We start from the raw sequence: 23,051 nt of genomic DNA, 5'->3' as shown, positions 1-23,051 counted from the left end.
GATTTCAAAACACATTTTCAAACCCGGAAGGGTTTAAAAATATCGAAACAGCAGCCTCATATATTTTACGAGCTTCAGCTCGTGTCGTTAATGGGATGGAGGCTGCTGAGTGCTGCTGGTGCCTGGGAGCCAATCCGGCGCTCCCAAGCGCCCCAGCAGTGCACCGCCCCTGCCTGTTGGACGCCCGGCCCGCGCGCGCTCACCCTTACAACCGGCCTCCGTGCGCCATCCAATCGGCTCCGGCTCCTGTGCCCTCCTCCTCCTCCTCCTCCTCCTCCTGGCACTTCCTGCAACACAGCTGGGAGGAGGAGGAGGAGGGCGCAGGAGCCGGAGCCGATTGGATGGCGCGCGCGCGCGCTCACCCTTACAACCGGCCTCCGCGCGCCATCCAATCGGCTCCGGCTCCTGCGCCCTCCTCCTCCTCCTCCTCCTCCTCCTCCTCCTCCCAGCTGTGTTGCAGGAAGTGCCAGGAGGAGGAGGAGGAGGAGGAGGGCGCAGGAGCCGGAGCCGATTGGATGGCGCGCGGAGGCCGGTTGTAAGGGTGAGCGCGCGCGCGCGCCATCCAATCGGCTCCGGCTCCTGCGCCCTCCTCCTCCTCCTCCTGGCACTTCCTGCAACACAGCTGGGAGGAGGAGGAGGAGGAGGGCGCAGGAGCCGGAGCCGATTGGATGGCGCGCGGAGGCCGGTTGTGTGAGTTTTCAGGGCTGTATATGACCATGTTCCAGAAGCATTCTCTCCTGACATTTTGCCCACATCTATGGCAGGCATCCTCAGAGGTCTGTTGGAAACTAGGCAAATGGAGTTTATCTATGGAATGTCCAGGGTGGGAGAAATGAAAGCCATTCAATGCTAATCAAGGTGACCATTACTGCAACATTCACACTTACAAAATGTTTTGTAAATATTTACGAAATTTCGTAAATAACAAAACATTTTTTTGGAAAGTTTTGTAAATATTTTAAATATCGAAACAAAAAAACACCCCAATTACAAATCGATTTTAGAAACAAATTTTTTCTTGATCAAACAGGCCTAGTAGATATGTATGCCTGAATTCTTTGTCATCTTCCAGCTGCTTAACCGGAGTCTGGTACTGATCTGACTCACATTTATGAAAAGATTTGTCCTCTGGTGAAATCAGTATAGTGTCAGACCTAGAATGGTGTGGGTTCTGAAATTAATTCCTGTTATATGTTTTGAAGCAATATGGAAAAATATTCAAAATGTATGGGAGTAGAATAGTTGATGATATGGCATAATGTAGAGAACAGGATTTGTTAACAAATATTAAATTCCTCATCGAATGTCTCCATGTATGCAGGCTATAGCATGTCATGTACAATGTTTTGAGATTGGAGGATGCGTGTGAGTATGTGGTAATTCACACTTCAGGTGTTTGAAGAACTGGTGACCGTTCCCCATCAGGCTGAGTTGATTTTCTGTTACTGATTATCCAGACCTGTAAACATTCAGAAAAGGCTATTTATCCCAATGGTGAAAAAAATTAATGGCACCTACATTCTTTCCTGTCAAGACATGAATGTAATTTTGGCTTGTTCTTATTTGTTAAATCAAGTTTATTTTCTTTTAGTAGCATAACTGATATAAACAGCTGGGACCAAGAAAGTAGATCTTCGTAGTTAAAAAAAGACATCCTTAAACTCTAGGAAAGTTTTTTTTTCTTTTTACGAAAGCAAGAAGCAAGAAGCAAACTGCTTCTTTGAATAAAGGCATCTTTAAACCGATGTTTGGTTGGAAGAAATTCCAATTAATTTTAGTTATAGTCATGAGGTAGAAAGAAATTGGTACACAACTGTTAGAAATAAATATGTCTGAACCTAGTAACTATCTAAAGCTTAACCCTGTGTTACATGTGCAAAGGAAAGTAATGTCTCATATGCAAGTATCTGCATACTTGATTTATAGTATTTTTCAGGCACTGAGATACACTGAGCTACATACACATTGCAAGTTAAACTTTTTGCAGATTTCATATAGGGAAAATAGGGGTAAATTTTTAATAGGGAATTATTAGCTGTTTGTTGCAGGGGTTACAAGTTACTTTATTTCAGGGTTATGTATTTGTATGGAAGACATGTTTTCCTGCAGCACCACACTAAAATATAGCATTAACTGTAAAATGCCATTCTTGTCCAAGCTGATGTATCTGTAGTAATTTTTACTGCTCTGGAAATGGGATTACTTGAACATCCTAAGCATCTGTTGGGTTAATACCAGCCTAGTATACAAAGAGACACAGGCTGAGATCATGTATTAGACATTGCATAATGTAAATCTCCGTGTACAAAGTTATGCAATGATTGTGCTCTATAACCCATATATTGATGAACAACATTACATGTTTATACCACATGTCTAACTCTGCTTTCATAACCTGGAATTAAATGTGGGTTTCCACACTGGACAAAAATGTCCAACCATTTCTATGGGGAAATTTCTGCATGCAAAAGAAATTGGCAGGATTCCAACTATACTATCTTAAATCTACTGAAAACAACTACTGCCAAATTTCAATTGATTCATTATTATTTGTAAACATAGCCATATAGTACTAAAGTACAGAAACATTCACACAGCCCTTTGAAAATGTGACAAATACAGCTCTTTACACAGCAGGAGTGGGGAAATATTTTCTGCTTGAGGATGGTGATGGTCAAACTCTAAATCAGGATGTTCTAGGACCTAGAGGAAGGTCAAAGGATTGAGACCAGGGTGTAATTATCTAGTTTTGGCATTTCTCATACAAAGCCCAGATCAGTTATGTGTATATCTTATAAAGGACAAGACGGAGTAAAACAGCTTTCAGGCATGTGGTGCAAGTTCCAATTTTATGCACTTTATTTAAGAAAAAGTATTTATAGTTAAATACCTTTAAATATTTTATTGTCTTTATTCACTGATCAAACAGAAGCTGATGGTTCGAAGCCATGTGGAAAACTCTTGGAGGTTGCACCTAGACTTGGAGGCAGATTTGTCACTCCCCTTGTAATGAGGTTTCATTAGGGATGGCCATAATAATGCACTGGCATGAATGTTATACATGCACATTTACAATTAAGAGGAAAAGTCAGAAGGGGCATGACTGGTAATCCATCCAGTTAACTCATAATTTGTACAAAGCATTAAGCATGGGCCTAATCTTGGAGAAATAACATGCCAAAAGAATTGTGAATAGGTTGCATTTTAATAAAATGTGTGTGTTCCTTTGGACATGGACAGCTGCTTAATCTATCATCTTGGGCAGGTTTTCTAATATGCAGGAAAGAATTTGTGGAGCCCACCCAATCCTCCCTTATGTCGGTCCATGTTTCCAAACACCTCTTTGCTAACTCTGGTAGCTCCTACGTGCAAAAATGTGTGCAAAACATGTGATCAGTAAAGTCTCGTCTCCTTACAGAAATGCTGGCACCCATCCCAGTAGGGCGAGGTTTTGGAGAAAGGAGAGATGGCCCTCTGACATGCCAGTGAAGAACTGTCTAAAGTTTGGGCTCTGACTCTTGTGAAAGATCGTACTGAAAAGGTTAAGAAAATAGCCCAGTTTCCTATGTTTTAAGGAAAATTCACAGAACAAACATTGTTTTCTCAAATAGATACCTACCTATTTAGATTAAGGCACTTGATATGAGTATGGGTAATGTAACTACTAAATGAGCAGTTTATATAATACAATTATATGTTAATTACCAACAAAGCATGTGACGTACACAGGGACTAATAGGTACACATTAAAATTAGTAGCTTACATTTTGAAATTATGGTTTATTAAAATACATTTTTTTATGTGTCCTTATTTTTTTTAGTAAACCTGTTAAGTCTTCCATAAAGGAAAAGTGTTGACTCTCAGTAGCTAAATACCATCCTGTAATATCATTACCCAACCCAACTATATCTGCCTTGCCAGTTGCTCTGAAGTGTGAGCTGCAGCATATAGTGAGGGCTGCATGATATTTTACTTAAATAATGGACATGGAACATGTTGCCCTTGGATCCTTTCCTTACCAAATTATTCTTCTTGGAAAACTGTCTCTTTTCTCATAAGCCCCAATTCATTTGCCATGTAAAACTAATCACTAGACACACGAGGAACAATCAATATGACCTGCACTTTCTAGCAAGGCAGCAAATAAGCTTGCAGCAACAAACTTTTTTATTGTACTAGCTTCACTTTTAGTGCCTTTAGACTACTGCATATCTTAAAAAGGGAAATTGTTGTAAAGGTGCAGGGAAAATAAACTAAAATAATGAGATTGAAATAATTCCCCTTCAAAGAAAATTTGGAAATGTTTATTCTAGGAGAAAAACGAGTAAGCGGGGGAATACAAACAATGGCATACAATTGGTGGGTCTGTCCCAACAAGTATCTGGCCCCACCCACAGTGCTGGACATACATTGGACTTGGTTTTCTGCCAGGGATGGGAGGAAGGTGGCGGTGTTGAGGAGTTATCCATCTCTCCGTTGCCATGGACCGACCACCACCTGGTCAGCTTTAGACTTACTGCGCCCCCTAACCTCCGCAGAGGTGGAGGACCTATTAAATTGGTCCGCCCCAGGAGGCTTATGGATCCGGAAGGATTCCTGATGGCTCTTGGGGATTTCCCCGCCACCTCGGTTGGTGATCCTGTTGATGCCCTGGTCGCTCTCTGGAATGGGGAGATGACCAGGGCAATAGACACGATCGCTCCAGAACGTCCCCTCTCAAGTAGCCGAACTAAACCAGCTCCTTGGTTTACTGAGGAGCTGGCGGTGTTGAAGCGAAAGAAGAGGGAACTAGAGAGCGTGTGGCGTTCGGATCCGAGCGAGCCAAACCGAACACGGTTTGTGTCCTTTTTAAGGTCATATGCCGCGGCAATAAGAGCCACTATTGCGTTTGCAAAGAACCGTCCGGCTGAACTGTTCCGAGTTGTCAGAGGCCTTTTAAAACCCACCATTCAGGATGACGCGGCAGCTCGCTGTGAAGCTTTTGCTCGGTTCTTTACAGACAAAGTCGCTTTGATCCGCTCTGAACTGGACACCATATTAACGGCAGTCTCTGAGGATGTAACACGAGCATCTGCTTGTCCGATTTTGATGGATTCATTTCAGTTGGTTCAAACCGAGGATGTGGACAAGGTGCTTGGAGGAATGAGAGCTACCACATGCATCCTAGACCCCTGCCCATCCTGGCTTCTAAAGGAGGCCAGAGGGGGATTGGCCGAGTGGGTTAAGGTGGTGGTTAATGCCTCCCTTCGGGAAGGCATTTTTCCAGCCAGCTTAAAGCAAGCTGTGATAAAACCGCTGTTGAAGAAACCATCACTGGACCCCACTCAATTGGTAAACTATCGGCCTGTTTCCAATCTTCCCTTTTTGGGCAAAGTCATGGAACGTGTGGTGGCCTCACAACTCCAGGCATTCTTGGTAGACACGGATTATCTAGACCCGGCACAGTCTGGCTTTAGGCCGGGACATGGTACCGAGACAGCCTTGGTCGCCTTAGTGGATGATCTCCGTCGGGAGCTCGACAGGGGGAGTGTGTCCCTGTTGGTGCTACTCGACCTCTCAGCGGCCTTCGATACCGTCGACCACGGTATCCTTCTGGGACGCCTCGCGGGAATGGGTCTCGGAGGTACTGCTCTGCAGTGGCTCCGGTCATTCCTCGAGGGTCGGTCTCAGAAGGTGTCACTGGGGGACTCCTGTTCTACCCTACAACCTTTGTTTTGTGGGGTTCCTCAGGGTTCAATACTGTCCCCCATGTTGTTTAACATCTACATGAAGCCGCTGGGCGAGATCATCTGGAGTTTCGGGGTGCGGTGTCATCTGTACGCAGATGATGTCCAGCTCTGTCACTCCTTCCCACCCGCTACTAAGGAGGCTGTCGAGGTCCTGAACCGGTGCTTGGCCGCTGTGACGGTCTGGATGGGGGCGAACAAATTGAAATTGAATCCAGACAAGACAGAGGTACTCCTGGTCAGTCGTAGGGCCGAACAGGGTATAGGGTTACAGCCTGTGTTAGACGGGGTCGCACTCCCCCTGAAGACACAGGTTCGCAGTTTGGGTGTGATCCTGGACTCATCGCTGAGCCTGGATCCCCAGGTTTCGGCGGTGACCAGGGGAGCATTCGCACAGTTAAGACTCGTGCGCCAACTGCGACCGTACCTTGGGAAGTCTGACTTGGCCACGGTAGTCCACGCTCTGGTTACATCCCGCCTTGACTACTGCAATGCTCTCTACGTGGGGTTGCCTTTGAAGACGGCCCGGAAGCTCCAATTAGTCCAACGGGCGGCAGCCATGGTATTAACAGGAGCAGGGCGCAGGGAGCATACAACTCCTCTGCTGTACCAGCTCCACTGGCTACCGATTAGCTACCGAGCCCAATTCAAAGTGCTGGCTTTGACCTTTAAAGCCCTAAACGGTTCTGGCCCTACATACCTATCCGAACGTATCTCGGCCTATCAGCCCACCAGGACCCTAAGATCTTCAGGAGAAGCCCTTCTCTCCATCCCGCCTGCTTCACAAGTGCGGCTTGCGGGAACGAGAGATAGGGCCTTTTCTGTGGTGGCCCCCCGGCTTTGGAATGCCCTCCCTACTGAAATAAGATCAGCCACCTTGCTAATGGCATTTCGGAAAAAACTGAAAACTTGGATGTTCGAGCAAGTTTTCAACTAATTCCGATGTGATGATGTTTTGATCATGGACTAGCAATCAAGGATAACGAATTGGATTACGACTTTAACTATGAGATGTTCCGGTCTGTATTGGTGGCCCAATACTATGTATGTATATGTATGTATTTTTATATTTTATTTTATATTTTTAAAGTGAATATTGTATTTTTAAATATGTTGTAAACCGCAATGAGTCGCCGCACAGGCTGAGATATTAGCGGTATACAAGTGTACTAAATAAATAAATAAATAAATACAATCCTAGTCCTGTGGTGGGCTAAGTGTCAAAACACCTCCACCCCATATTTATAATAATTCTAAATCGCTGAGTCATTCAGTCTGATGCTTCAGACTATCCAATCTGGAGCCATCCAATGAGTTATGTTAAAGTACACCATCATGATCAGTGTGGTTGCTCTATTAACTTGGTTTTTGGCAAAATGTTCAACAACATGCACAGTGCAATTACAAAATTCCCAAGCCTTGCTGTAACTGAGCCAGGTATTAAGCCAAGCATGTGTAACCGAAATTGCTCCATGTTGTTTTTCTATTCACTGTACTTCCCTTTTATTCTCTTTTTCCTATTGTTTCCCCCAAATGTAATTTTGGATAACAGGCTCCTCAGGACAATGAACTGTACATTTGTCTATGAAGTAGTATGCATATTATTGGTAAAAGATCCATCCATCCTTAACACTGTATTACTTTGAATCAAAGAAGGAAAGAAGGTTCCTGCCATTACTACTGGATAGCTTGACAAAACTATACATGAACATCTGAATGCACACATAAATGCACGTTGGGTTTGTTTCACAAGTATCAGAAAAGTATCTACCTTAAATTTCAGTTGCTGCCTAACACTCTCTTAAGTTTAGCTTGAGATTTTGCTTATGGCATTCAATGGCAAATGGTTCCATGGAACATCTATCTGTTAAAAGAACCTGTCCAAAATAGATCTAATTTTTAGGATATGGGGCACTGATTTGTTGCTTCTAAACTATTTGGCGCTTTTGGTCAGAACATTCATTCTATCCAGGAAAAGAACCAGCAGAGTATGTAAGATTTTTGTATATAAATCTAAGTGCCCTGGAAATAGGAGCCTGTGTCTCCCTTGATGCTTTCTTGTTGTACTGCTGGGATTAACAGTGCCCTCCTGGAGACTCGCCACACTCACTTTTTCCTAACCCTTTCCTCTTCATTCAAGAGGCAGTGTCGAAGCCAAGGACACCTTTTTTCCTTTTGAAAATGTTGACAGTAGAATGTGTGTGCATGACAGAATGCTCCTGCAACTGGACCAGTGTCCTGATTCTCACAAACTGCCCCCATGCCCATGTAGAGCTGAGGAAGCTTCCTGAGGAACCAAAGATGTTAGATACAACTGAAGTTCCACTCTAGCTGTTTTTGTTAAGTTTTTAAAAATATGAGGTTTGAAAATTACCTTCCAGAAGATTTATAAAACGTGGTATAATTTAGCTCTAGTGGTAAAAGGTAAAGGTTTCCCCTTGGCATTAAGCCTAGTCTTTTCTGATTCTGGGGGGTGGTGCTCATCTCGATTTCTGAGCCGAAGAGCTGGCATTGTCTGTAGACACCTCCAAGGTCATGTGTCCAGCAAGACTGCATGGAGCGCTGTTACCTTTCCACTGAAGCATTACCTATTGATCTACCCACATTTGCATGTTTTCGACTTGCTAGGTTGGTAGAAGCTGGGGCTAACAGCAGAAGCTCACTCTGCTCCCTGGATTCAAACTGCTGATTTCAGTCAGCTAGTTCAGCAGCTCATCAGCTTAACTCACTGTGCCACTGGGGGCTCCTCTAGTGGTACCACTGCTCTTTCCCCCTATATTTTGTTAGTAAGTATAAAATGCTATCTGGATAAACAGTAATACACTTGTAGGTAAAGGTAAAGATTTTCCTCTGACATTAAGTCCAGTCGTGTCCGACTTTGGGGGTTGGTGCTCATCTCCATTTCTAAGCCGAAGAGCCGGCAGCGTCTGTAGACACGGCTGAGGTCATGTGGCCGGCATGGCTACATGAAGCGCCGTTACCTTCCCACCAGAGAGGTATATCTATCAATCTACTCACATTTGCATGTTTTCAAACTGCTAGGTTGGCAGAAGCTGGGGCTGACAGTGGAAGTTCACCCCACTCCCAGATTCAAACCTTTGACCTTTCAGTCAACAAGCTGAGCAGCTCATCGGTTTAACCCACTGCGCTACCAGGGGCTCCATAATACACGTGTACATATCTGTAATATGATAAATGCTAAACAGATCTCATCAGAAGGGTTCACATGCCTGAATTCACTGTTGCTTCATAAATATTGAAGTAGATCTAAGAAATGTTACCCAGTTGAAACATCTACTTAAGCAGAAGTAGCATCTGAGCTCTTCAGTGCTATATAGATGTTTGCACCTCTGCCACAGAAGGCATATTCTGTGTCATGAAAGTGCAATGTTCTATTTGGCTCTGTCTCCTATTAGAGTAGTCTATGTGTAGGATTGAGCTGTTACTTTTACTGACAACTAAAAGCATTATCAATTCAATTTTGAACAGAGGAATCCCTGTCACTGAAAAGAAAAACATCCTCTTCCAGCTCCCCAGCTATGCAAATGGTCCTATTTGTCACTGCACATCATTCTGCTTTTCCTATAATAAAGTATCCTGATTTGTCATAAACTATGGTACAAACTCTATATGGAAGCAGGCTGCCTCCACCAACCTTTTGATGCCACTTTGTGGTTAATTTTAAAGATAGCTGTGCGTTTGTGTTCGATATCAACAGATATAACATTCTAATCATAAGGATTTCAAGTCATTTTTAAAATCAGTCTATCCAGGATTCAGTTGTAGATTTGTAAAATATATTTCAAGGTACTAAGAAACTAAGCAATAAAAACTTTTTTTACCTTTATGCAGCTTTGCTTTTCTGCCAGAAAAAGGTGACAGCCCCATGGCCATTATGGCTGCAGTTGAGGGTGGTTCCTTCCATATCCACAGTTAAAATGCTAAGTACTATTGAAGTATTTGTCTACTGATGTTTGCCAGAGTAACACGAAATGATGACAGTTGGTTGATAGTAGAATCTTTACATTAGTTTAAAAACTAAAATAATTTGGATTGGCAACTAAATTGTTATATTTCAGGTGGTAATAATAGCAGTAAGAGCAAAACACAAGGTGGCTTTTCATACAAAACCCAGTATAAAAAACCTGTTGGAAGGGCTAAGCTATCAGGGGAAACTTTCATAATCACTATACTCACTGTTTGAAATTGCAGACAGAATTACAAAGATACAAATGCGCTTTAATCTTTTTGGCATCCATGCTTTACAGCTCTCCAGAGAGTTTACCCAGACAATCAATGTGAATAGTTTTTGAAAAATTATTTCCTGAGCAACAATAAATTGTTTCTTTTTAATATTTGCACAAGCATATGGAAAATGTGTAATTGTAATGTAAATAATTGCATGTGTAGACTTTGACAACAATCAGATTGTTACAAATTGGCCTGTTTGGTTGTTTTGAAAATATAGTTTAGCTGTCATGCTTTCCTTATCAGAGATGTATATGTCTACACAATTTAAAGCTACAATAAATAATTACATATAATCTGTGAGTGCTTGCCAATTGTTCTGATCCCACAGAATGACTTCACCCCAAACCCCAAAGTACTCAGAAACATTCTTCTCTGACTGTTTTCATAGGCAGCACTTCAAAGTGGCTGCGGTTTTAAAGCATGCTGCTATTTTGGTGGTCACTTGTGTGGGATAAAATTTCCCATCACTAATGGTAGGATTGTAATTGGACCCCAGAGGAAAGGAGAGAGTTAATGAGTGTGTGTGGTTTTTTTGTTGCTAGTTTCCATGTGGTGTACTAATGCAACTTTTAGAAGGCTCCATGTTTCCTTGACCAAGGAAACTTATTAAATTCATGGCCTTGCAATATGTCAATAGGCAACATGAAGCCATACGTACATCTGTTTCCCAGTGCTAGCCAGGATTACTTTTTGAAATGACAGCAAAAACAATTATAGCTTAAAAACCCAACTTCCAGATTTTGTAAAACTGAAATTAAAACATGCTTTTTCAATTAACATTATTTGGGCTTAACCTGTTTGCCATTGACTGCTCTCTGGTGGACATGTGGGGCCCCCAAGAGCTGTGTAAAGATCAAGGTTTTCCCCAACATTACGTCTAGTCGTATCTGACTCTGGGGGGTGGTGCTCATCTCCATTTCTAAGCCAAAGAGCCAGTGTTGTCTGTAGACACCTCCAAGGTCACGTGGCCAGCATGACTGCATGGGATGATGTTACCTTCCCGCTGAAGTGGTACCTACTCACATTTGCATGTTTTTGAACCTTTCGGTCAGCAAGCTCAGTGGTTTAACCCACTGCACCACCAGGTAGCAAGAGTTGTAGGACCCTGGAATTCAGTTCCCATGTCCAGCCTAACTGTACCACTGAGCCCCACTGAGGAGTATGGACAGTAAAAATTGCAGTGGCTTGAATATGAGTGGCAGGTATTGTTCCATTATATCACCACACCCTCCCATCCTTGTTGGAAAATATATGGGTATCTGAAGAAGCCTTATGAAACTATAAATATTATACTATATATATCCTAACATATTAAGGTAAGAGATATAAAGTGGAATTTTGAGAACAGATTTGGAAAGTTGTGGCCACAGAAGCAATTGGCTTGAAATATCACAGGCAAATGTCCTTACTGTTTTATGTGACAAATGTCCTTTGGTCATTCTTCCTTATTCCTCAGATGTGTTGTCTATTCTTCTACAAATATGACTGGCAAAATACTAATGTCACATTCCTAAATGCTACATTGGATACTTAATTGTAGATGCAGGATATATTTACAAAAGTAGGTGATGGATTTGGCAAGGTGAACAGTGCCAACATGTCCATAGCTGGCTGCTAAAGCATAGAAAAAAAACCTGAAATGATTTTTTTTTAAAAAGTGTTTTTGATACCTAACTACCATGTGTGATTGCAAAGCTGTCATTTCCTAGTAACCACTTAGTTAAGAATAGCCCTGGTGACATCTATGGAATTATTCTGGATGGATTAAGTGGTTTGTGGACTGCAGCTTTAATCATTTACAGCCTCCTTCTAAAATGTCTTTGCCTGTGATATTTCAAGCCATTTGCTTGCGTGGCCACCACTAACACAACTTTCTTTTTCCAGCAAGGGTGGCACTTTAGCCCATACCAACACTTCCACTATTACCAACCCTCCATTATTAGAATTACCATAAAGAGCTTTCCCCCTTCGTGCAGCAATATGCCACTACTGTGCCACCTCAGCAGCACTAGTAATTTCCATGCAACTAATTCTCAAGAAAGTTTGTTGACTTATTGCCCTGAGCATCATGCTGATATACTTTAAAAGCTTGATCCTTTGCACTCTTGCAGCAGAAAGCTTAACCATTATCACAGTTTGGACTTGGTCATGCTTGGCTACACACGCTCAGAATTTTTCAGTGTTTTAAGTACAAACATTGCTCACAATGTGGTATCTATAAAGCTACTGTTTGGTTGAAAAACTGTTCAGTGCTATTCCGTTATATGTCATAGCTCTGTACCACAGGACTTACATAGTCACTTATCCAGAAATGGAATAGAAACAGAAAAAAAACCCGTAATTAATTAGGGTGTCTTTAACATACTTATTTGTATTGGTGTATTTTATATTCCATTTGAGTTGCTCTTAGTTTATGATGCAGAATTATATATACATCATTTTATGAGGAATCACAAGTTATATATTAATTCTTATATTCAGTTCTGTACTGATTAGGACTACAATATGCTATCTCTGTCAACCCAGCAGTGCAATAATAATAATAATAATAATAATAATAATAATAATAATAATGCGCCTAGAATACAAAACCTCCAATACAAACATGTTGCATATGTTTGGCCCCTGCAATTGTGGGCGGATACAATGACACCTAGAAATACAGCTTTTCATTTGTAAGAAAACTGGTCTACCTTTCTTTCATTTTTGGCATGACAGCTCCTGGCACTATTTAGAATACAAAGTCCAAGACGTATCCAAATAACAGAATATGGGTTTTCAAATTCACACTTTCTGAATAAACATATATTGTCTTAAGAAAAACTCTACTAAAAGCCTAAGTCACATTCTGATATGACTTCAATTATTTTCAGATCACAATAAAATCAGCGACTGAAACCAAAATATTATACTAGACTACAAGCTGTTCTACTGTTTTCTTTATCATGAATTCCCTTTAAATATCTTTTAAGGTCTTTATGGATCCCTTGTGAAGACATGCCTTGGGAAGTCAAGACTTATATAAGTTCTATTTCTTGGGGGACTAAATGTTGAGTTTAGATTTGGACAATTTCAAGGGTATCAAATGTAGTATTGCTTTTTGTTTGCTGAGTGGAATGGAAAGAGGCTGGTTTTATACAGTTCCACTAAAGTGGAATTGTGCTTGTTAATGTTCATTTACAGAGGTTCAGATCAGAATGATGGGAGGACTAACCAATCATCCAGGCATCCAGGCAATACTCTTTTCTAGTGTTCCCCAAATTGACACCATCCATTTGTTTTGGATGACAGTTGCCAATATTATTGACCATTGGACATAGAATCATAGAATCATAAAGTTGGAAGAGACCTTGTGGGCCATCCAGTCCAACCCCCTGCCAAGAAGCAGGAAAATCACATTCAAAGCACCCCTGACAAATGGCTATCTAGCCTCTGCTCAAAAGCCTTTTCTACAATAAGTAGAAAAAAACTGCCTCTTTTATGAATGCGGACCTTTTAAAAAAATAGCTTAAGCACTTTTGTTCTGCTGAAAATAATAAGAAGGAGCTTCCACCACACTCTGGGGCAGAGAGTTCCACTGCTGAACAGCTCTCACAGTCAGGAAGTTCTTCCTAATGTTCAGGTGGAATCTCCTTTCTTGTAGTTTGAAGCCATTGTTCCACGTCCTAGTCTCCAGGGCAGCAGAAAACAAACTTGCTCCCTCCTCCCTATGATTTCCTCTCACATATTTATACATGGCTATAATGTCTCCTCTCAGCCTTCTCTTCTTCAGGCTAAACATGCCCAGCTCTTTAAGTCGCTCCTTATAGGGCTTGTTCTCCAGACCTTTGATCATTTTAGTCGCCCTCCTCTGGACACATTCCAGATGAAACTGATGGGAGGTGGAAGTCGATAACATCAGGACAATGCTAAGCTGGGAAAGGTTGTCAAAACATCTTGTTTATCCAAGAACAAGACAGTATACTATGGAAACAATTATTCAATTTCAGTCTCCTCCATTACAATTTGAGAACTCAAGTGATGGAATGTGACCATCTCCCCTTTCTTTCCAAATCTTGCACCTTTTAATGTTTTTAGTTTTGTTAAATTCTCACAAGAGCTTTAGTATTATATGAGTACTCTCCTTTTCCCAGAAAGATCACACCTCCCTCCTCCTGCTCCCACCAACACACATATATAATAGCCAGTTACAGTTGGTGATGAAAATGCACAATTGGGAAAGAGAAGGGCACATTGTTAGACATTTTCAAACACTATAATTCTCAGGTAGACTAGTATGAGAGGATGATGTTAATCTCTTCAAGCAAAGGCGCTTACAGCTTTAGTACTAAAACTCTAGAGAATGTTTGAAAATGAAAAACATGAGGGAGGAGAAAGGCATTAGAACAAGGGCAGAATAAGAAGAAATCAGTTTGTTTTTCTCTCACTCAACTGGTGTTGTTGTTTCTATATTATTTTGTCAAGAAAGAAAAAAGAACGAAGAAAAGCAGGATTTGGACAGTAAAGCTTGAAGTAGTGACATGAAAAAGTGTGTGGGGAAAGTCCCCAGTGTGGAAGAATCCACAGACTTCTAATCTTGCCTTACCACACTGTAGTCCTGCATTTATATTATGGCCATGTCATATCTCTTCTTTGCAGAATAAATATAAAATTAGTTAAAACCCCTCAAAAGTCTTAATAAAGATTTATTTGATGAAGTAGACTTGGTTTACAAAAGCTTATGCTGCCAGCTTCTTTCTCTGAGATCAAAGATGCTACAAGGTCCTGTTGAATAAAAAGGATCAAAACTCCTCAGATATCCTGGTTCAGTTGGGACTTCAAACAAAATTTCACTTCTGCTGAAATTAATAAACAATGGAACAGTTGCTTCAGTTGCTCCATTCACCATTTCCTAGTAGTGACTCTGAACTTAGAGGTTTGTGTTTGCCTTGAGTTTGTGTACAGAAAAACATATTCTGCAACAACTTCCTATCCTATAATATCATTAACTTTAGTTTCTCTTGTTGCTCTCTCAGCTAATTATGATAGGGACTTGTAAAAGGTGTATGTAGAAAATACTTTTTGAAGAAAAAGAGCAAGCAAACACTGATTCACATCAATTGCGGGTTTTCTGTTTCAGCCCACTTTGAATCCTTTTACTAGAATTTTGGTTCCCTAGTTCTACCACAAAATAGTATAATCATACAGCATTTAAAATATATATATTCAAGGGATTATTAATCCCTTCTTATCCTACTCTTGCAAGAGTAAATCAAATAACTGTTGAAAAGACAACCTGGAAACTTGATTATAATCCTTGCTCATTCCCTAAGCAACAATACCAGCAATATTAACAGCCACCAGCACTACCTCCATTAAAGGGGAGAGGAACATGTTGATGAAACCAACATGACAAACCTATCCATGCACATTTATTCAGAAGCAAACCCCTATTGACTTTACTGAATTTAACGGTTTTAAAATTTTGAGAATGTGCTGTATCCCAGGCATGCTTTCAGATTGGGGGTGGGGGTGAGTGTAAATACAAAGGTGAGAAAATTGAAGACTCTGAAGAGGAATGGAGACAGGTGATGCATCTAGCTCAGTGGTTCTCAACCTGCGGGTCCCCAGATGTTTTGGCCAGAAATCATAACAGCTGGTCAACTAGCTGGGATTTCTGGGAGTTGTAGGCCAAAACACCTGGGGACCAACAGGTTGAGAACCACTGATCTAGTTGGAAGATGCAGGTGCAGGATGAGAATGAAAGGGAGAAAGATAAAGATAGGGAAGGTGGGAGTAGACAAATTTAGCAACCAGGTGTGAGAAGGAACAAAACAAAAAGGGAAGAAAAAGTTATTTAGTCAGGATGAGCAGAGAGAGTAAGGAAAGGAGAATAAAGAATGGAGAGAAGTTGTAGGGAGGAGAAAGAGGACAAAAGAAAGAAGGGAAAGGATGGATTACAGGATAAGGAAGACAAATATGGGGAGGATTTGTATGGAGGTAGGCGATGAGAGATGGGAGAAGAAGATATAGATCCAGGAGTAACTGGTTCCAATGAAGAAGAGAAAAAATAGGATAAAATGAAATCAAGAATTTAAAAAGAAAAAAATCAATTGTCTTAGCAAAGCTTAAAAAAATCAAATGCTTTTTTATGACTATAGTGTAACCTGCAAGAAATGAAATATGTAGTATCATGTCTTCAATCACTGAAGCTACAGTGAAGAAGGTGAGGGTGAGAAAGGGAACAATTTTTTAAAAAGCCCTTAGAGTGCTCGTCCTACTGCCATGCCGTCCACCCAGAAGTCCCAACCTGAAACCACATTCAAAGAGATTCTTTTCAAGGCAGTGCTGAAGAAAGTCTAGCTAGGCCTTGAGATCTGGGAACTGTAGGAGGAAATGGCATTGACTTGATATCAGGGTTATTCATGATGTTTCTTCCTTTTGTTACAGTTATCAGAGCCAAAGTTGTGGGGAAGAAGCTTATGAAAGATGGACCTTTTGGGACAATGCGATACACTATCAAACAGATGAAGGTATGCTTAGAGATATCCAGTCTTAATAAGACCGAGAAGGCAAATATTTCAGTAGAAATGCCATTGTATGAAACTTGGTGTTGTGGAACACATTTTTATCCCAGTGAATACATTTGTTAGGTAGGTCACTTTATCAGTGAATGTGAAAGAAACCAAAAGTGATTTATCTGTGCAAGCAATCTTATTTTTTCCATACAATACTCCATTCATATCTGTCTTCTGACTTGTTTGAAGTGTGGCTCATTCCCTACATTAACATATTTATTTTAACAAAGATTTAGGGAGTATAGTTCTCATGTGTATTTTTATTTAATAATTAATATTTATTTGATTTAACAACTTTCACATGCACATTTGCTAAAGTGCAACTTCAAAATGGGAGAAAACTTTCTTTTCCTAATGCTAAATACAGGACACCACTTTTAAAATATAGGCCAGAAGATTATTTTTATATATGGAAACGGAAGGCAAAAACATGTATACCATTTGAGAAGAAACCAGAATATATAGAGAGTGGGAAGACTTGTTATTTTAGGACTGAATCTTATAACTTTGGATGACAGGAGAGTATAAAGAGAAACAAAAGCAAAGTACACAAAAAGTAGAGAGCAGGTTAAAATAAAATTTTGACACAGGTTACAAGATGGTATGGACAGTTAATTCTATTGCATCTTTACTATCTTACTACTTACACTTGGAGAAAAGCTTCCACCGATTTCAAAAAGGTGGAAGCATGGAAAGGATTGAGTTCAGTCCAGACCATCTCAGGGATCAAAGGGTTCCATAAACACTGGTAAAAATGAGCCATGTTAGTGGAGAGTATTATTTATCATTTTGATATGTTTGTACTCACTTGAGGCATTGAATGCTTGCTTTGTGTCTGTGTGTGAACCACCCTAAATTCCCTCGGGGAGAGAAGGTGGTCGAGATATAAGATTATTATTATTATTATTATTATTATTATTATTATTAAGAACAAACCTCTGCCTGCCTGCCCAAAGGCAAGGGGGCATCCACCCAGTCTGTGATCCCCCTTTCCATCTTTGTAAGCCTGCAAACTGAACCAGCTGGTTAGGCTAGTTAGTGGAACAGATGCTTTGTGCTCAGAAAACTGCAGTCATTTCAGAATCTACATTTTCAAAAGTTCTTAACATGTGTCACTGGGAGAACAAGTAGTAGCAAATGAAAGAAATGTAAATCATTTTCAAATACAGTAGAGTCTTGCTTGTCCAACCTTTGCTCATTCAACGTTCTGTATTATCCAACACAGACTGCCTCCCACCCGGATCCACAGCTGTTTCAATACATTGTGATGTTTTGGTGCTTAATTTGTAAAATCATAATGTAATTTGATGTTTAATAGGTTTTTCCTTGATCCCTCCTTATTATCCAACGTTCTGCCGACCCATTTATGTCGGATAAGTGAGACTCAACTGTACCACAATTCTATGAATAACATTCTGCCTGCATCCAATATTAACATGGTGGTAATGTGCATTGAAGTGTAGTGGGTTGGACCACCATGCAAAAGCCTTGTGCTCTGACTTATGTATTTATCAGGTTTAATTCCAAGCAAGTCTCCTAAATAAAATAACGTTGCTGTTTATTCCAGTATAAACTAAAGTAAGAGAATGGCAAATCTACGTCAAGCTAATCATGTAGGGGCAACTAATTCATGCACATTTTGAGCCTCTTTAGATTTGACCTGTTGACTCTCCAGAGGGGGGAAAAAAAGCTGTTTCCCCTCTTTGCTAAGTGGTTACTTATGTGTTTTCTGGCTGATGAGCAGATTTTACTTAAACCTGTTGCTCGCGACATTCCTTTGCCAGTTGACCTCTTGTTATGTAATTCTAAAAATCTGCTCTGGTTAATTTTTCTTGGCTGCTACATCTCAGTCATAAGACTGGCTAATATCTTTAGAAGAAGGGGAAAAATGGAACACATATTCTGGCACTGATTATGGAAGTCTGAAAAATATTAGACAAAGTAAATTCCAATAACACTAATTCTTTTGATAAAGCATCATCCAGCTAAGTATAAAAGCTGTTAGGCAGTGAAGGCTGTTTTGTAAGCCATTATAAAACAAGAGTTGCTGCCAAAACCAGCCTTTACACACTTCCTTCCCTGGAGTGGAATTTTTTGTTTGAGGTCTCACAGTCATTTGCTTTCTTTAGTTGTGTAGCTACATTGGTTTTTCATATCAAAATGAAACCTTCAAATGCTTTGGATACAGAACTTGTGTTAATTAATGGAAGTTAACAAGTAAAACTTATGATGAATGTCTATGCTTATCTGAACAATGGCAAACAGTACCAATATAGTTTTGAAGAGGCTACTTAGGAATGAGCTATATGCCTTGGCATCACAAGTTTTCAGCACTTGGAAAATTACTTTACAGAAGTAGTAAGTGCACCCTGTGACTCCATGGTATAACATACTCTGCTGTTTATAGTGATATATATATATAAAAAAGCCAATGTTTTCAGGTATGCTTTTGGGAAGGGTCAATGTTGGAGTCTACAACTCATCAAGTACTCTTGATGAATATTGCTCATCAAGTCCTCAATTTCTTCCTAACCTTCAGTTTGGATTGCTAAAAAAAAACAGCTTGTATGACTGAACACAGTTCATAATCCTGATTGCAAACATCCATTCTTTGGGAAATACTGGAAATATAACCCCCCTTAATATTACATAGACCCTTGACAAGGCTGAGTGTGAGTGTTCTTTTAATTAAAAACAAACAAGCAAACTCGTTGCACTCTGTAGCCAATAGAGGTGTGCATTTCGGGTAAACCCTGTTCCATTTTCGGTGTCCGGTTTATGGGCGCCCCATCCAATTTTTCAAGAGCTGCCCAAATTCAGGAGGGCAAAATGCCGTTTTTCAATCTGACAGCTCAAATATCCAGGAAGATCTGGTTCATTGGCAGCAATGGGGGAACTTCCCAGGCTCCCCTTCCTGTCATTTTTAGGGCTATCAAGATGAAAATGGCTACACTTGGAGGACACATTTCCCATTGTAAGCCCAACAAGTTTCAGAAAATGTGCATCATCCATTGATTTTTAGGAAATTTTCTAGAAATAAAATCTTCTTTAAAAAAAAAACCCAAAAAGGTATCCTGTAGATCTGATTGAGATTCAGTAGTATTTCTCCCTCTCCCTTTGCTTTCACTCTTTTCAATAGATTTGGACAAACATTTGATTTTGTTTTGTGAAATGCTATCGTATTTCAAAGTTAGTCCATGACGCTTTGTTATTGCTTGCTAATGCAAAGGCGAGGGGCCAAGAGTACAGACCACCTGCCTCTTGGGGAGTGTCCAAGAGTACTGATACTGCCAGCATGCCTAGTAAATTAGCACACACAGCTGACAAAATTTTTGCTCCATATGATATTCAGGTGGAGGACAGGAAACATTATAAGGGGAAAGGAGTTAACATCTCAATTGGTGTTTATTAAAATTCATGGAATGATGGAATAAAACATTGCTATTCTGTGACATCAGTTTTTAAGGTCACTGTGAAATGAAATGAGCCATGTGATTTGCACATGGATCTCTCCTTTATAGTGCCACTTAATCCCGAAGAATGGGGTTTGCTTATCGAAATCCTGATTCAACCGAAACTGTTGCTACCCTGCCAGACACCACCAGTCTTTGTTTGTTAATACTTTGTTCTCTAACAATAATTTCTTAACAAATAGGATTGTAGTAGAAGAGATATTCTTAAAAAATGATATTGCCTTGTTGGTAGTTTTCTGCCCCTGATGGAAATCACAATCTGTAAGGACTTTCTTCTGCAAAAGTGTTTTTTTTTCTGTGTCAGGAGTGACTTGAGAAACTGCAAGTCACTTCTGGTGTGAGAGAATTGACCATCTGCAAGGATGTTGCTCAGGCACCCCTTCGGTTGTTTGATGTTTTACCAACCTTGTGGGAGGCTTCTCTCATGTTTCTATAAGGGGAACTGGAGCTGACAGAGGGAGCTCAACCCGCTTTCCTTGGATTCAAACTGCTGCAGTCTTGGGATTTAACCCATTGCACCACCGGGGTATTGGACAAAGTATGGGTTGCATAGGAAGAGGTCACACTAACAAATGTTGGAAGATAATATGTGTTTTCTAATGGATCAAAGAACAATGATGAAAAATTTCCAAGAGACTTTATTTATTTTACAGAATCTCATTTTATAAAAGCACCAATATATAAGTGTTTGTTTAAATTGAGTTTAAGAAAGTCTAATCTACAGTTTACAGCCTGTGTAGTCCTTTCCTAGGAATTGTACTCCTCTGAAAAGATCTGATGCTTACAAACATATGTCAGTTTGGCACTGAGGAAGGGGCTCAGTAATGTTAAAGGAACAATATTATGCTATACAATTGATGACCAGTTAGTAGATACACATGGGCTTGATGCTGTATAAGACCCATTTTTTGCTTAAAAATTCCAAAGCCAGACTTCTGTTATTGTTCTTATTCTTGTATGACATCTTATTAAAATGCTTCTCTTTCCCCTTTTCCTCTCCTTTCAAGATGTACAGAGGTTTTGACAAGATGCCACATGTTCAGTATATCTACACAGAAGCTTCTGAAGGTCTTTGTGGGGTCAAGCTTGAGGTCAATAAGTACCAGTATCTGATTACAGGTAAAAAAGCAGAAGCATTCTTTGTTATATCTTGCTTTTAGGCTAGACATGTTTCAGATACACAGACACACACAGTAGATATATAGATATATATTTTTTTAAAAAACAGGCTGCAGCCTCGTGCGAGTGCACCTATATTCCAGAAATTTGGTCAGCATTAAACTTGCCCCTCCTTTAAAGCTGTGTTCCAAGTTACCTGTGTGAGAAATCTCAATATCTAAAGCAAATGTGGAGGACCTCTAGGACTTCAAATATTGCTATAAATTCCTGTCATGAATTCCCCACCTCAGTTGAAAATAATGCTTCCGTTATAGTCATGTTTCATAAGATAATGAATGGAGGCTTCTTCATGAATATCCTCTTAATATGAAGCCCTGGGGGTAGACACAAAGGAGATGGCCTTCAGTTATAGCTCAATTTGTGAACTAAGCTTATCTGGTGGTCCTCTTTAATGGACTTTTTGTGCCAGATTTAGGGAGATCTATCCCCCCTGGACCTTTAAAGTGCATATTAAAAGACTTTAAATAGTTTGTCTTGTTCTAATGATATTATTTTATCTAATATTACTGTGAGTTGTAAAATAGACTTTAAATAGTTAATCATATTTTGTGTTTTAATGATATTCTTGTATTTAACATCACTGTATTGAGTCCTAACTTTGAGAGAGTGATAAGATGTTAATCCAGTAAATAATGTCATATTATTTTTGGCCTCCGATGATTATGACTTTGGTGCTTGTTGATGTTAGTTAATTTAAATGGTCAACTGATTCTTATTAGTTTATTAGTGTAGTCATTCCTTCAATTCTTTTATATTTGCTTTGGATCTTATTGTTAATAACTCTACTACTATTTCTTTATATCTGATCTACTATGTTTCTTAAGAACATGTTTTATAAGGTTATTTACCAATATAACAACTAAATAAAAATTGCCAACAAAAAGAGCTTTTTGTAGATATGAACATTTTACAATTGTGTTACTTTTAATACTATTGTAATAGTTGTATTTACATACAAACTACTTGAAGCAAATTAGTGTAATAAATTTGCTCCAACTTGCTCTTTCTAAGTCAACTTCATTCACAATTGGCATGTTGGAAGAAGTTTGAACACAAAAAAAAAGGAATTGTTGAAGTTCTGAAATAAATGAAAATTAAGACAATCTTCACCCCTGCCCCCCAAATTTCTTATTTTTCTGTGGCTTTTAAAAGAAACAAGAAGTCCTATACGAAAATAAGGATGGAAAGACTATCAGAACAAGGTTACTTCATTGGAATGATAGCCATGGCATTGCTATTGTACTTCGACATGGAACCAAAATGGCTTTCACAGTTGACAACAAATTTTAAGCCGTCACAATCTGGAAATATTAGTAGGTTCATGATCCTAACAACTGAATGGCATTTTAATAGCTAATTTGTATGTTTGTTTTCTAGGCCGTGTTTATGATGGGAAGGTTTATACTGGACTGTGTAACATGAATGAGAAGTGGGATAGACTGACTCTCTCCCAGCGTAAAGGACTGAACCATCGTTACCACCTAGGATGCGGCTGCAAGGTATGTGTTACTAAGGCTCCTCTGGGAAAGGTATTCAAGAATGGCCAAAAAGAAAGTAGAACAAAATTAAAACAGTGAAGAAATGAAGAATGTATGCACCAAACAGGCTTCTCCCATTAGGTTTAGGTCTGACAGATTTAGTAAAGTGCAGTTCCAAGGGAAGTAGCAAACTTTTAGATTAACAATAGTAGTAGTAGTAATAATAATAATAGACAACTTTATTTATACCCTGCCACCATCTCCCCCAAAGGGGACTCAGGGCGACTAACATGAGGCCAAGCCCAAAATTACAGTACAGCAAAATAAAATACAAGAAGCAAAAATACCATCAAAATAAATACGTGAAATAACAAATAAAATAAACA

At 39.8% G+C, this 23,051-nt stretch overlaps 2 protein-coding genes across 3 annotated transcripts in view; one reads left to right on the top strand and one right to left on the bottom strand.

Annotated features, from left to right (window-relative positions):
- SYN3 (synapsin III) overlaps positions 1–23,051 on the bottom strand; it is a 218,293-nt gene that overhangs the window by 129,017 nt on the left and 66,225 nt on the right. The gene's annotated exons all lie outside the window — the stretch shown is intronic.
- Positions 1–23,051, top strand: part of TIMP3 (TIMP metallopeptidase inhibitor 3) — a 46,568-nt gene that overhangs the window by 18,743 nt on the left and 4,774 nt on the right. For both annotated transcript variants that reach the window (XR_010910052.1, XM_060776944.2), the window contains exons 2-4: positions 16,408–16,490; positions 21,016–21,127; positions 22,565–22,686. Coding sequence is in view for 1 of the 2 variants with exons in the window: in XM_060776944.2 (XP_060632927.1) it covers positions 16,408–16,490; positions 21,016–21,127; positions 22,565–22,686 (317 nt within the window). In the remaining variant the exon portion in view is untranslated. The remainder of the gene's footprint in view (positions 1–16,407; positions 16,491–21,015; positions 21,128–22,564; positions 22,687–23,051) is intronic.

Source organism: Anolis sagrei, chromosome 5 (genome assembly GCF_037176765.1).
Source record: "Anolis sagrei isolate rAnoSag1 chromosome 5, rAnoSag1.mat, whole genome shotgun sequence".
Taxonomy (NCBI): domain Eukaryota; kingdom Metazoa; phylum Chordata; class Lepidosauria; order Squamata; family Dactyloidae; genus Anolis; species Anolis sagrei.
Note: the sequence above shows the minus strand (reverse complement) of the source record. Positions and strands in the feature narration are given on the sequence as shown.